Source organism: Choloepus didactylus, chromosome 4 (genome assembly GCF_015220235.1).
Source record: "Choloepus didactylus isolate mChoDid1 chromosome 4, mChoDid1.pri, whole genome shotgun sequence".
NCBI classification, from domain to species: domain Eukaryota; kingdom Metazoa; phylum Chordata; class Mammalia; order Pilosa; family Megalonychidae; genus Choloepus; species Choloepus didactylus.
Window position 1 is genome coordinate 17,346,872 of NC_051310.1, and position 14,679 is coordinate 17,361,550.

Consider the following 14,679-nt stretch of genomic DNA (forward strand, 5'->3'; position numbering starts at 1 on the left):
AAATATCATTATTTATCTAGGAAAATGCAAATTAAAACCATAATAAAATACCACTATACACTCAACAGAATAATTAAAATTATAAAGATTGAGAATACAAGATGCTTCCCTTACAGGATATTCCCACTGGCCTCTTATATCCCTGCCTTTGTTTATAAGCACATACCTAATAATGACACTGCACGTATCAGTGCCTCTGTAGCTACTTCACCACAGGTACAAACTGGACCACCAGACAGAGTTGGTTATTTACCTTGTCAGGTATACATATACACATATTTGCATAAAATATACTTATTTTATGGATGTCGAATCATTTTTACATTGGACTGTCAGGTAAATCTATTCCAAAAGTAGTAAGTTGATTACTTGATGTTGCCTTAGGTTCTCCTTAGAGTTGTAGTTACTTTTTCTCAGGCTACCCAGTAAGTGGAAAATAAAGCATTTTATATGTTCCAAGCAACAATAATCCGTAAGTGTGTATTCTTCCCATTTTATAGCTAAATAACTGAAGTTCAGAGAGACTTAATTTACTCAAGTCAGGACAGCAGTGGAGCCAGCGTCTAGTCCAGGCTATCAATTGCAAAGCCCAAGGTCTTTTGAATATATCAAGTTGCCTCAGAGATAGCAGTACATTGGACTTTTTTTTTTTTGCAAAAGACTTGCTGTTTGAGTTTCAGACTGATTTCTCAGAGACACTATTAAATGTTTATTCTAATAAGAATTTGTATTCATGTGGGATTTATTGAGGCACTATGGAAATGAATACATTGATCCTGACTTCACAAAGCTCAGACTAGCAGAGAAAGCAAGCATGCAAATAAACATTTGCAATGCAGCAAGATAATTGCAGTGGTAGAAGTCTTTAATAAGTATGATGGTAACATAAGAAGAAGTGATCATCTCTTCTGGAGTGGCCACAGAAGATAATTGAGTTGGACATTCAAGGATGCGTAGCGGTTTGCCAGTTGATCTGTGAGTACCTGTTTCTATATTATGACTCACCATGGAATCCATTTATACATAAACACCAGTATTAGATTTAATTAAATACTTCAAAATAGAAAAAAAATTCATTGTAAGTTTGCAGGAATGCTGTGTTCCTTTACACCTTTTTAATTATTAGCTTTGGGTTCAGATATAATTAAAAACCTTGGCAAAATAGAGAAGCTTTAGAAGGAGAAATGCTTTTTGCTGGCATGTGCTTTGTAAAATACATTGCAAAACAACCAGCTATTTGAGTACTTTCTTTCTGTTGCCTCTGCTTTTTGGAATTTAAAGTTACATAGGCAAGAAGAAAGTAAAATTTGTGAGTTCATAAAGATTTTGCTTTGTTCTTTTATCTAATTATGGTAAACTTGGCAAATGAATGTACTTGGGATACATGCTTTTCAAATTTTTTAGAAGAAAGTCTTTAAACTACATTTGTGACTTTTTTTTAAAATCTTCATTTGATTGAGATATATTCACATACCATGCAGTCATACAAAACAAATCGTACATTCGATTGTTCACAGTACCATTACATAGTTGTACATTCATCACCGAAGTCAATCCCTGACACCTTCATTATTAGCACACACACAAAAATAACAAGAATAATAATTAAAGTGAAAAAGAGCAATTAAAGTAAAAAAGAACACTGGGTACCTTTGTCTATTTGTTTGTTTGGTTCCTTCCCCTATTTTTCTACTCATCCATCCATAAACTAGACAAAGGGGAGTGTGGTCCCTATGGCTTTCCCAATCCCACTGTCACCCCTCATAAGCTACGTTTTTATACAATAGTCTTCGAGATTCGTGGGTTCTGGGTTGTAGTTTGATGGTTTCAGGTATCTACCACCAGCTACCCCAATTCATTAGAACCTAAAAAGTGTAGTCTATATTGTGTGTAAGAGTGCCCACCAGAGTGACCTCTCGGCTCCTTTTGGAATCTCTCTGCCATTGAAGCCCATTTCATTTCTTTTCACATCCCCCTTTTGGTCAAGAAGATGTTCTCCATCCCACGATGCCAGGTTTACATTCCTCCCCGGGAGTCATATTCCACGTTGCCAGGGAGATTCACTCCCCTGGGTGTCTGATCCCACGTAGGGAGGAGGGCAGTGATTTCACCTTTCAAGTTGGCTTAGGTAGAGAGACAGGGCCACATCTGATCAGCAAAGAGGCATATGGGAGGAGGCTCTTAGGCACAATTATACAGAGGCCTAGCCTCTCCTTTGCAGCAACAGTCTTCCCAAGGGTAAATCCTGTGGTAGACGGCTCAACTCATCAAACAACCAGTCCCCTATGTCTGTGGTCATGTTAGCAACCATCGAGGTGGGGTAGGCCAATACCCCTGCATTCTCCACAGGCTCCTCAAGGGGGCTCTACATATTTTTTTCCTTGTTTTTTTTTTAACTTTTTTTTTTTAATCAACTGTATGAAAAATAAAAAAAAATAAAAAATAATAATTAAAAAAAAAAAACAATAAGAGAACATTTCAAAGAGACCAGACCAAGGGAGTAAGAAAAAGACAACTAACCTAAGATAACTACTTTACTTCCAACATGTTCCTACTCTACCCCAAGAAAGTTACCTAATATAGCAACATTTCTGTGAACTTGTTCCTACTATACCCATCAGAAATTAACAGACCATAGTCATTCTGGAGCATTCCCAGAACGTTAAATTTACCCACGATAGCTTATCTGTTCTTCTTGGATTATTGTTCCCTCTTCCTTAATTGCTCTCTATTGCTAGTTCCCCTACATTCTACATTGTAAACCATTTATTTTACATTTTTCAAAGTTCACATTAGTGGTAGCATATAATATTTCTCTTTTTGTGCCTGGCTTATTTCGCTCAGCATTATGTCTTCAAGGTTCATCCATGTTGTCATATGTTTCACGAGTCGTTCCTTCTTACTGCCATGTAGTATTCCATCGTGTGTATATACCACATTTTATTTATCCACTCATCTGTTGAAGGACATTTGGGATGTTTCCATCTCTTGGCAATTGTGAATAATGCTGCTATGAACACTGGAGTGCAGATATCTGTTTGCGTCACTGCCTTCCGATCTTCCGGGTATATACGGAGAAGTGCAATCGCTGGATCGAACGGTAACTCTATATCTAGTTTTCTGAGGAACTGCCAGACTGACTTCCAGAGTGGCTGAACCATTATACAGTCCTACCAACAATGAATAAGAGTTCCAATTTCTCCACATCCCCTCCAGCATTTGTAGTTTCCTGTTTGTTTAATGGCAGCCATTCTAATCGGTGTGAGATGGTATCTCATTGTGGTCTTAATTTGCATCTCTCTAATAGCTAGTGAAGCTGAACATTTTTTCATGTGTTTCTTGGCCATTTGTAGTTCCTCTTCAGAGAACTGTCTTTTCATATCTTTTGCCCATTTTATAATTGGGTTGTCTGTATTATTGTCATTGAGTTGTAGGATTTCTTTATATATGCAAGATATCAGTCTTTTGTCAGATACATGGTTTCCAAAAATTTTTCTCCCTTGTGTTGGCTGCTTCTTTACCTTTTTGAGAAATTCCTTTGAGGTACAGAAACTTCTAAGCTTGAGGAATTCCCATTCATCTATTTTTTCTTTTGTTGCTTGCGCTTTGGGTGTAAAGTCTAGGAAGTGGCTGCCTAATACAAGGTCTTGAAGATGTTTTCCTACATTATCTTCTAGGAGTTTTATGGTACTTTATTTTATATTGAGATCTTTGGTCCATTTTGAGTTAATTTTTGTGTAGGGGGTGAGGTAGGGGTCCTCTTTCATTCTTTTGGATATGGATATCCAACTCTCCCAGCCCCATTTCTTGAAAAGACCATTATGACCCAGTTCAGTGACTTTGGGGGCCTTATCAAAGATCAGTTGGCCATAGATCTGGGGGTCTATCTCTGAATTCTCAATTCGATTCCATTGATCTATATGTCTATCTTTGTGCCACTACCATGCTGTTTTCACTACTCTGGCTTTATAATAAGCTTCAAAGTCAGGGAGTGTAAGTCCTCCCACTTCGTTTTTCTTTTTTAGAGTGTCTTTAGCAATTCGAGGCATCGTCCCTTTCCAAATAAAATTGATAACTAGCTTTTCCCAGTCTGCAAAGTAGGTTGTTGGAATTTTGATTGGGATTGCATTGAATCTGTAGATGAGTTTGGGTAGAATTGACATCTTAATGACATTTAGCCTTCCTATCCATGAACATGGAATATTATTCATCTTTTAAGGTCCCCTTCTATTTCTTTTAGTAGAGTTATGTAGTTTTCTTTGTATAGGTCTTTTACATCTTTGGTTAAGTTTATTCCTAGGTACTTGATTTTTTTAGTTACTGTTGAATATGGTATCTTTTTCTCGAGTGTCTCTTCAGTTTGTTCATTTCTAGCATATAGAAACATTACTGACTTATGTGCATTAATCTTGTATCCTGCTACTTTGCTAAATTTGTTTATTAGCTCTAGTAGCTGTATCATCGATTTCTCTCGATTTTCTAGATATAAGATCATATCATCTGCAAACAATGACAGTTTTACTTCTTCTTTTCCAATTTGGATGCCTTTTATTTCTTTGTCTTGCTGGAATGCCCTGGCTAGCACTTCCAGCACAATGTTGAAAAACAGTGATGATAGGGGGCATCCTTGTCTTGTTCCTGATCTTAGAGGGAAGTCTCTCACCATTGAGTACTATGCTGGCTGTGGGTTTTTCATATATGCTCTTTATCATGTTGAGGAAGTTTCCTTCAATTCCTACCTTTTGAAGTGTTTTTATCAAAAACGGATGTTGGATTTTGTGAAATGCTTTTTCAGCATCTATTGAGATGATCATTTGATTTTTCCCTTTCGAATTGTTAATGTGTTGTAATACATTGATTGATTTTCTTATGTTGAACCATCCTTGCATGCCTGGAATGAACCCCAGTTGGTCATGGTGTATGATTTTTTTTAATGTGTCTTTGGATTCGACTTGCAAGTATTTTGTTGGGGATTTTTGCATCTATATTCATTAGGGAGATTGGCTGGTAGTTTTACTTTTTTGTAGCATCTTTGCCTGGTTTTGGTATTAGATTGATGTTAGCTTCATAAATGAGTTAGGTAGTGTTCCATTTTCTTCAGTGTTTTGAAAGATTTTAAGTAAGGTTGGTGTCAGTTCTTTTTGGAAAGTTTGGTAGAATTCCCCTGTGAAACATCTGGCCCTGGGCATTTATTTGTGGGAAGATTTTTGATGACTGATTGGATCTCTTTGCTTGTGATTGGTTGGTTGAGGTCTTCTATTTCTTCTCTGGTCAGTCTAGGTTGTTCATATGTTTCCAGGAAATTGTCCATTTCCTCTACATTATCCAGTTTGTTGCCATACAGTTGTTCATAGTATCCTCTTATAATTTTTTTAATTTCCTCGGGATCTGCAGTTATGTCACCTTTGTCATTCATTATTTTGTTTATATGGGTCTTCTCTCTTTTTGATTTTGTCAGTCTAGCTAGGGGCTTGTCCATCTTGTTGATCTTCTCAAAGAACCAACTTTTGGTGATATTTATCTTCTCTATTTTTTTTTGTTCTCTATGTCATTTATTTCTGCTTTAATCCTTGTTATTTCTTTTCTTGTACTTGGTTTAGGATTGGTTTGCTGTTCATTTTCTAGCTTCTTCAGTTGATCCATTAGTTCTTTGATTTTGGCTCTTTCTTCCTTTTTAATATATGCATTTAGTGCTGTAAATTTCCCCCTCAGAACTGCTTTTGCTGCATCCCATAGGTTTTGGTATGTTGTGTTCTCATTTTCATTCGTCTGTACATATTTAGCAATTTCTCTTGCTATTTCGTCTTTAACCCACTGATTGTTTAGGAGTGTGTTGTTTAACTTCCAGGTATTTGTGAATTTTCTAAGTCTCTGATGGTTATTGACTTCTAATTGTATTCCATTGTGGTCAGAGAATGTGCTTTGAATAATTTCAGTGTTTTTAAATTTATTGAGCCTTGTTTTATGTCCCAGCATATGATCTATTCTGGAGAAAGTTCTGTGAGCATTAGACAAGTATGTGTATCCTGGTGATTTGGGATGTTATGTTCTATATATGTCTGTTAACTCTAATTCATTTATCAGATTGTTTAGGTTTTCAATTTCCTTATTGGTCTTCTGTCGGGTTGATCTATCTATAGGAGAGAGAGTGGAAATATCAATTGCTTCCTTTAGTTTTGCCAGTGTTTCTCTCATGTATTTTGTGGCAGCTTGATTGGGTGCATAAACATTTATGATTGTTATTTCTTCTTGTTGAATTGCCCCTTTTATTAGTATGTAGTGGCCTTCTTTGTGTCTCAAAACATCCCTGCATTTAAAGTCTATTTTCTCTGAGATTAATATTGCTACACCTGCTTTCTTTTGGCTGTAGCTTGCATGAAATATTTTTTTCCATTCTTTCACTTTCAATTTCTTTGTGTCTCTGTTTCTAAGATGAGTCTCTTGTATGCAACATATTGATGGTTCATTTTTTTAAAATCCATTCTGCAAATCTATATCTTTTAATTGGGGAGTTTAATCCATTTACATTTAACGTTATAACTGTGAAGGCATTTCTTGAATCAGCCATCTTATCCTTTGGTTTATGTTTGTCATATATATTTTTCCCCTCTCTCTATTAATATCCTTTAATGTACCCATACCGAATCTCTTTAGTACTGAACCTTTCTCCAAGTCTCTCTGTCCTTTCTTTGTTTCTCTGTCTGTAGGGCTCCCTTTAGTAACTCCAGTAGGGCAGGTCTCTTGTTAGCAAATTCTCTCAGCATTTGTTTGTCTGTGAAAAATTTAAGCTCTCCCTCAAATTTGAAAGAGAGCTTTGCTGGATAAAGTATTCTTGGTTGGAAATTTTTCTCGCTCAGAATTTTAAATATATCGTGCCACTGCCTTCTTGCCTCCATGGTGGCTGCTGAGTAGTCACTACTTATTCTTATGTTGTTTCCTTTGTATGTGGTGAATTGCTTTTCTCTTGCTGCTTTCAGAACTTGCTCCTTCTCTTCCATGTTTGACAGTGTGATCAGAATATGTCTCGGAGTGGGTTTATTTGGATTTATTCTATTTGGAGTTCGCTGGGCATTTATGATTTGTGTATTTATGGTGTTCAGAAGATTTGGGAAGTTCTCCCCAACAATTTCTTTGAATACTCTTCCTAGACCTTTACCCTTTTCTTCCCCTTCTGGACACTAATGAGTGTTATATTCGGACGTTTTTTATTATCTGTCATATCCCTGAGGTCCATTTCGATTTTTTTGATTTTTTCCCCATTCTTTCTTTTATGCTTTCATTTTCCATTCTGTCGTCTTCCGGGTCACTGATTCGTTGTTCAACTTCGTCTAGTCTTGTACTATGAGTATCCAGAATCTTTTTAATTTTGTCAACAGTTTCTTTAATTTCTGTAAGATTATCTATTTTTTTTATTTAGTCTTGCAATGTCTTCTTTATGCTCTTCTAGGGTCTTCTTGATCTCCTTTGTATCCTGTACTATGGTCTCATTGTTCATCTTTAGTTCTTTGATTAGTTGCTCTAGGGACTGTCTCTCTTCTGATCTTTTGATTTGGGTGCTTGGGCTTGGGTTATCCATATCGTCTGGTTTTTTCATATGCTTTATAATTTTCTGTTGTTTTTGGCCTGTTGGCATTTGCTTAACTTGATGAGGTTCTTTTAGGTTTTGTAGACCAATTGAAGTCCTTATCTCTAATTTATCAGATCTAAGCTTGGAGTACACTTTCTCTAACTAACCAGCAGGTGGCGTGCACGAGTCACATATTCTCCACAAGCCAGTTTTCCCCTGCTTTGCCTTTGTGGTGAGTGGGGGAGTGAGTCTTGTGGGGTCCAATTGGTGTACCGAGCTTGCGTGTGTAGTTGGTGTTGCCCTCCCTGTATATGGGGCATGTGTCTGGGCGGTCAGGGAGGGGTTGTGGCTCTAACAATCAAATCTCCTTGGTGTTCCTGGAGTTTTAAAGCTGCTGCAATAGTCTAATCCTTCAGTTCAGTCCTGCCACAGTTTGTCTCTGCCACTGACCCACAAGTCCTTGGTATTGGCGTATGGCCCCTGAGATTTACGAGTAGGTCCCTCTTCCAGGCCATGCACCCCCTGGTCCTCTGTTGAGGGATGACTGTGCTATGTCACAGGTGAGTGCCGTCCCCCCAGGGTGGATCTGGGCTGCTGGGCTGTGCAGGGAGCCTCCCAGTTTGCTGAAATAATGGCTGAATGGGGCTTTGTTAATTCACACTGCTCCACCTTCCCAACTCTGGGACAACCAGCTGAGGGTGCAGGAAAGACTAATATCCACGCCCAGTTTTGTGGTATGTGCATGTTATTTGAAGTGCTTCCGTCACACTGGGTTGTCTGGGGCAGCTCTGGGCTATGGGGCTGGCGACGGGCAGGAGTGTTTCCTGTTCACCAGGATGATGGCTGTGAGCGGACACCCCCCTTTTCTTGGGAAGTTGTGGTGTTTAGTGAATTTTCTCAGCCACTGGATTATTGCCTTTTGTCTCAGAGCTCTCTTAGTTCTGCTCTTGTCTTGACTGCAAGTCTTGCCCAAGTTGCAAGTCTTTGAGGCTTTTTGTATTGGGCTTCTTAGAGTAATTGTTTTAGAAACAGAAAAAAATAAAATTTAAAAAGATTAAAAAAAAAAAAGCCCTCCTCGCAGATCTAATGGGTTATTGAAATGCTAAGAGACAAAGCAATTAGGGCCATTATGGAAAGATCCAAGGGGCAGAGAGATCAGTTTTTCTTCAGGATTTGCAAATGAACCTCAGGCCCTTCCCCTTTCTATGTTCCCCAGAACTCCAAAAAGCCTCCGCTTTTATTTTGGAGTTTTTCTTGCTGTTTTTTGCTATGCCTATCTTCTCTCTGCTGGGCTGGCTGCTCTCAGATTCTCTGGTGTCTGGTCTCAGTCTATCTGTGGTTGGAGTTTGGATCAGTAGAATGAGTTTCTGATAAGAGCTGCCACTGCAGTTCTCCCTCCTCATTCCCAGTGCTGACGGCCCCTCCTCCCACGAGACTGAGCCTGGCAGGGAGGGGCATGGGTCCCCTGACCACAAAAACTTACAGATTTCGCTGATTTCAGCAGTTCGACGTGTTCATGAGTGTTGTATGAAGTGTCCCCAAAGTCAAATTGCTCTGTGGTGTCCAGTCCACGCAGTTCCTGTCTTTCTGCTTACTTTTCTGGAGGAGTAACTTCTCTGAGGAAAAGGCCGACGGAGTCCAGAACACCCCATTTGTGACTTTTTATATAAGCATTGTTTCTCACAAAATGTTGTTTGTATGCTAATGTAGAAATGGTTAGTTTCTCATGAAACTAATTGAAAACATTTTTGCAATTTTTATTTGGAAAAGTTTTTTATCCTGTTTCGTTTTGAGTAGTTTCTAATGTTACTCTGTATAGTTCTTGCCTAAATTAATAAGCAATCAGTTATTGGTTTATCAATAAATGTGTTTTTAAAACCAATTCTCAGTATAATTATTGGTTTGGTTTTTTTTGCAATTTATTTTCCCTATCCTTATTTATTTCTTCCTGTAGTCTTTTTCTCCTCTTTCATTATACCCCTTGGAATAAATAGGGCAAATTGAAAGGGAAATGGGAGTCTTTTCATTTCAGGTGCTATGACCTCCCTTGTTATTTGGGGGCTATATGGAACCACAAGAAGGCTGCTTGCTGCTTAGTATACAATTTTGAAATTGTGCACAGACAATTCTGGAAAATAGGGAATCTGCCTACAGATCTTAAAAATAGTGAAGTGGCAGCTAGCACAAACGAAAGGCTTTATTTTTTGTGTTTTGTTTGGGGTTTTTTTAGTGTTGTATATTGGCTGATGTTTTACTGCATGTTGTACAGTAAGTTAAGTATCCATTGTGTGTTGATGGCCGAGATTGCTGATATGCTATATTAGAATGTGTTTAAATATCTGCGGGTTTCATATAATCGTTTTAGTGGCAATGAGTCATGCATAATCATTTGATTGCAGTTTCGGGAAATCATTGTGTTACGAAACTTACTATATGACTCTAGTAATACATTCTATATAAAACTGTATGTTATATATACGAATTGGACAAAATAATAATTAAAATCAGTGCCTTAAGATTAATCTAAAGTGATTAAAAGGAATACTCCCTCTTTAGTTTAAGACCACAAGTGAAAGAAAGAAAAATATATTTCGTTTTTAGATTACATAAATGGTGGAGAACTTTTTACTCATCTTTCTCAAAGAGAGCGTTTCACAGAGCATGAGGTGCAGATCTATGTTGGAGAGATTGTGCTTGCCCTCGAACATCTCCACAAGGTAAGATGCTTAATCTTTGAGGTTTCTTTTTAAAATATTTTAACTGAAGTAACAATAGAGGTAAGAGAGTTAATGTTTTTACATGTCTGTCTTGGTGGAGATTGTGAAAGCATCCTTATAGTGTTTTAATAATTTTATCAGTTTTATAGTTCCCTTTATTTAAATCTACCTTCTTATTTTAGTTCCGGTGCTTCAGATTAAAATGGGAGAATCTAAGCAATTTTTTGGTGTTGTGATAGTTCATGAAAAAAATCACCTATGGTTAGTTATTACAAAGTATCATTAGAACAAAAGTTTTTCATTCTTAAAATAGCGTTTAAAATGCAACCTCAAGTCTTGATAACTGTTTCCTTAATTTGACTTACTCCAGTGTAGACTCTACCTGTACATCTGAAGGGTTTCTTTTCTTATTAAGCTGGGAAATAGGAGTTATTTTAAAGAGGCACCTGTCTAGACCACCCAACTTTTTTTTCCCCCATTTCCCACTCTGACTTTCTTTTCCAATTTTTTTTTGACTCTGACACCCTCTCTTGCCCCACCCCCTCTCTGCTCCTCCATTGCCTCCATGGAGCACAAATTCAGTTACTAAAAACTTCATATATCCATGGAATACATATCCATGATGCAGTTTTGTACACTCTATACAATCAGCTTAAACTTTTCTTATATTATTTTACATACCATTAATCTTAGAAATTTTGAGTTAAATTTTTGTTTATTTTTCACAAACTTATTTCATTATTATATCATTAATATTTAATGAGTGAACATTATTGTGGAAGACTGGGCTTGCGTGTTTTTTCTCAGCAATAGGAAGTACTAAAGTAACTTTTACCAGAGGTGTGTGAGACAGTAAGGAGACCAGCCTGCCATGAGTCAGTAAAAGAGAGTACTATAGGTACATGTTAAAATCACTGTTCTTCTCTGTCATGTTGTATTCAGGTCCCACACTAGATCACATATAAAAAGAGATTAAAATACACATTACAGAGCATAGAAAAGAAAGGAGGCAAATGAGGGGAAAGGCAAGAAAGATGGATGGCATTTTTAAAGGATTAGAATAGCAAGATGGAGTCAGTGAATGAAAGAGGCTGTGAGAAGGAAATAGGAACGTTAAGAAAAATGAATGAAAAAAAATATAAGAACTTGGAGAGAAAGAAAAAAGGCAGTGTGGATAGTGGTGGGGAGGATTGCTCCAGTACAGTGGAGAGAAAAGGAAAATATGAGGATTCACGTAGGGAGCTGAGCTGCAGTAGTGGGCAGCAGACCTCGTGGTAGTATTTTTGTGATAAGCTTTATGCCTATGATTATTTTTTCCAGGATATAAAGTTGTTAAGTTATCTTTATACGTGAAAGCAATTGGACCCAGGAATAGGCTGATAAGACCCTTGTGTTTTATGCCTAGGGATATTAGATAATTTTTCATTATATAGAAACAATGGTGAAATCACTGTAAATACCAGAGTAAAAAAACAAACAAAATACAAATTCACAAGTAATAAGTTAGCAAATTCAGTTTTTAATTAGGTGAAAGGTTTAATTCTCTTAACTCTGTTTATTAAAGAAAAAAAATCCATGAACATTCATTATTATTAAAACAGGGTAATTAGAAACACGGAAGTGGAAAACATAGTGAATACTGGATATAAATATGATTGATAATTGAATGAAAGTAATATAGCAAATCAGATCCCAGCCAACTTTCTCTTAGTCTTTGTATGCTAAAATGATAAATAAAAGGTTAGTGTAAACCAAAGCCAGCAACATTAATCTTGATATCACTTTTAACACTGGATTTTACAAGAAGAGACAAAAAACAGGAGTTTAGTTGGAAGTGATGAGGTAGAACAGATAGTAAATGACTTGTTCCTATTATCTTTTCCAAAGAAGTTGTTTTTTTGAAAAAAGTACTACTGGCTTCTAGCTGGATGTAATTCCCCATGTCAATTCTTTAAGCAGTTTCCTTTCTGTCTTTTTTGTAAAGCACTGTTGTTCTAGGAGGCAAATTGCCTAGTTTTTCTTTGTGAATTTTGATTTCAGTATTAAGATATTATTAAGAACCTGTTTTTAAAATACACTTGGTATTGAGGAGGGCAGTGTTTCTAAATTAAAAAGGATTTTGTTCAGACTGACATAATTAAAATATAAAGCATAAAATTCACGTAGATATAAGAGCACCTTTTATATACCCTGTATAGATTTATTTATGTAGCTGAAGTAAAAGCTAAAGTATTTTGCAATAAAACTTAAATATAAAACAAAATAGAAGGATATATAAATATTATCTGATTGACTTACTTTGCTTATTTATACCTGAGATCAACTAAAATTATCCTGTGATCTTCCACCTTTATGTTTAGAAGTCTATTATTGAACACATCCTTATTAATTACCAATTTAATACATGGCACTGAGCTAGATACTGGATAAATGTATAAGAATTAAAAAACAGAGTTTAGGTCTGCTTATAACTAGACAAACAGGAAATACCTAAAAAATATCAGACATTTACAGATAAGTACAGTGTAAATATAGGTGCTGTTGGATGATAAAACAAGAAAATAACCAGTGCGAGACCTAGTACTCAGGAGAGCCTTCAGAAGCCATCAGGAAGTGATGGTTAGAATTGGCTAAGAGGGATCTGAAGATCATCTGGAGTGAGGGTGAACTGTATTAACAAGAATAGAGACAGGAAGAAGCAGTAGTCAACTGGGAGGTCCAATAAGAGTGGAGCCATATTCCTCTGAGAATAAGGGCATAGTTGGACAAGTCAAGCGAACCCAGCAGATGAGCCCCGAGGCTGAGGAATTTACATTTGCTCTGACCAGTGATGAAGAGCAGAGCCATCTTTGGATCCTCAGCAAGGGAATGCTGTTTTTTTTTTCAGTAGATATAAGACTGTCCTAATTCAGTTTTTGAAAGTGTTTTTTTAAAATGCATATTTGTTTGTTTTTACAGTTGGGGATTATATACCGTGACATTAAGCTTGAAAACATTCTCCTTGATTCTAATGGCCATGTGGTGCTGACCGATTTTGGTCTGAGTAAGGAGTTTGTGGCTGATGAAGTGAGTATTGTATTTTAATTTGAAGTTAGTAATAACAGAATGTAAGCAGTGATGAAAAATTTAATGGGATAGAATGTAAGCATTTCAGGGGATAGAGCTGTATGCATTATGGATTTTTGTTCAGATTTGCCCAGAGGAGCATTTCAACATGGATGTCTATGAACAATTTTGGTTTAAGATTATGGAACCATCGTGTTAGAATTGCAGACTTTTGATCCCCTACCTTTGGACAGGGGCAAATGGAGATGGCTTTGACCTGAAATTCTGCTTCACAGATCCCTTTATAACTTTTCTTATGACAAGAAGTATTGATTGTCACAAGGTCTATTCATAATATTGTTTCTTTTTTCAAGGCAGGCCCAATACACAGGTTTAATGGTGAGGTGTAATGTAAATAGTATCACAGAGCAAGCTGGTAAAACTTTTGAATTGAGATTATTTTCATAGACATTTCTAAGTATTATATATTACATTTGTTCAAATAATATGAAATATATACTTTTTTATTTACTTGAAAACCATATTTAACAGTCATAACTTATTTTCATCTATTTTCTAAGAGGCAAAAATGATTTTAAACTATGGTGAGTGTCAGTGACTTTCAATTTCAAGCCCATAAAGGGAATTTAACAAGAGATCTCCTGGAAAAATAAGATCACATAAATGTGATTAATAAATGTTTATATTTTTCAAATTTATTTTAAATTTTTTACATTACAAAATATTCTAAATACATTAGAATTCAGAAAATGATATAACACTATGCACTCACTATTCACATTTACAGTTATGAACCTTTTGCTATTTTTTTTTTTTTCACACATTCAAATATTGATTGGAAGTCTACTGTGATCCAGGCAGTGTTCTAGGTTTTGAGATCCGGCAATGAACCAAATAGACAAAAATTCCTCCTCTAGACAAGAAGGCAGACAATAAACAAGTAAATAGGTAAAATATGTGTATGTGTGTATGTTAGATAGTAGTAAGAAGCAAGTACAAGTAGTAGCAGGAAGACAAGTAAAATAAGGAACAGGGATAGGAAGTGTCAAGGTGAAACACTTTAAATCAAGTGGCAGTTGAGCAGAGACATGAAGGAAGTGGGAGTGTGAACCATGTAGATATCTTAGGAAAGACATTTCTGTGTAGAAGGATCAGCCAGTATAAAGGCCCTGAGGTGGGAGTATGCCTGGAGTGTTTGCAGCACAGTGAGGAGGCTGAAGTGGCTAGTGGAATGAGTGAGGGTTAGAGTAGTAGGAAATAAGGATATGGAGGCGATCATATGGAAAAAGAATTGTGCAGATCGTGCACACTTTGAAGACCATTTTAAGG

General features: G+C 36.5%; 1 protein-coding gene across 3 annotated transcripts in view; it reads left to right on the top strand.

The window, feature by feature from the left end:
* RPS6KA5 (ribosomal protein S6 kinase A5) overlaps positions 1 to 14,679 on the top strand; it is a 231,590-nt gene that overhangs the window by 125,354 nt on the left and 91,557 nt on the right. For all 3 annotated transcript variants that reach the window (XM_037832058.1, XM_037832057.1, XM_037832059.1), the window contains 2 exons: positions 10,169 to 10,284; positions 13,243 to 13,350. In XM_037832058.1, the coding sequence (XP_037687986.1) occupies positions 10,169 to 10,284; positions 13,243 to 13,350 (224 nt within the window). The remainder of the gene's footprint in view (positions 1 to 10,168; positions 10,285 to 13,242; positions 13,351 to 14,679) is intronic.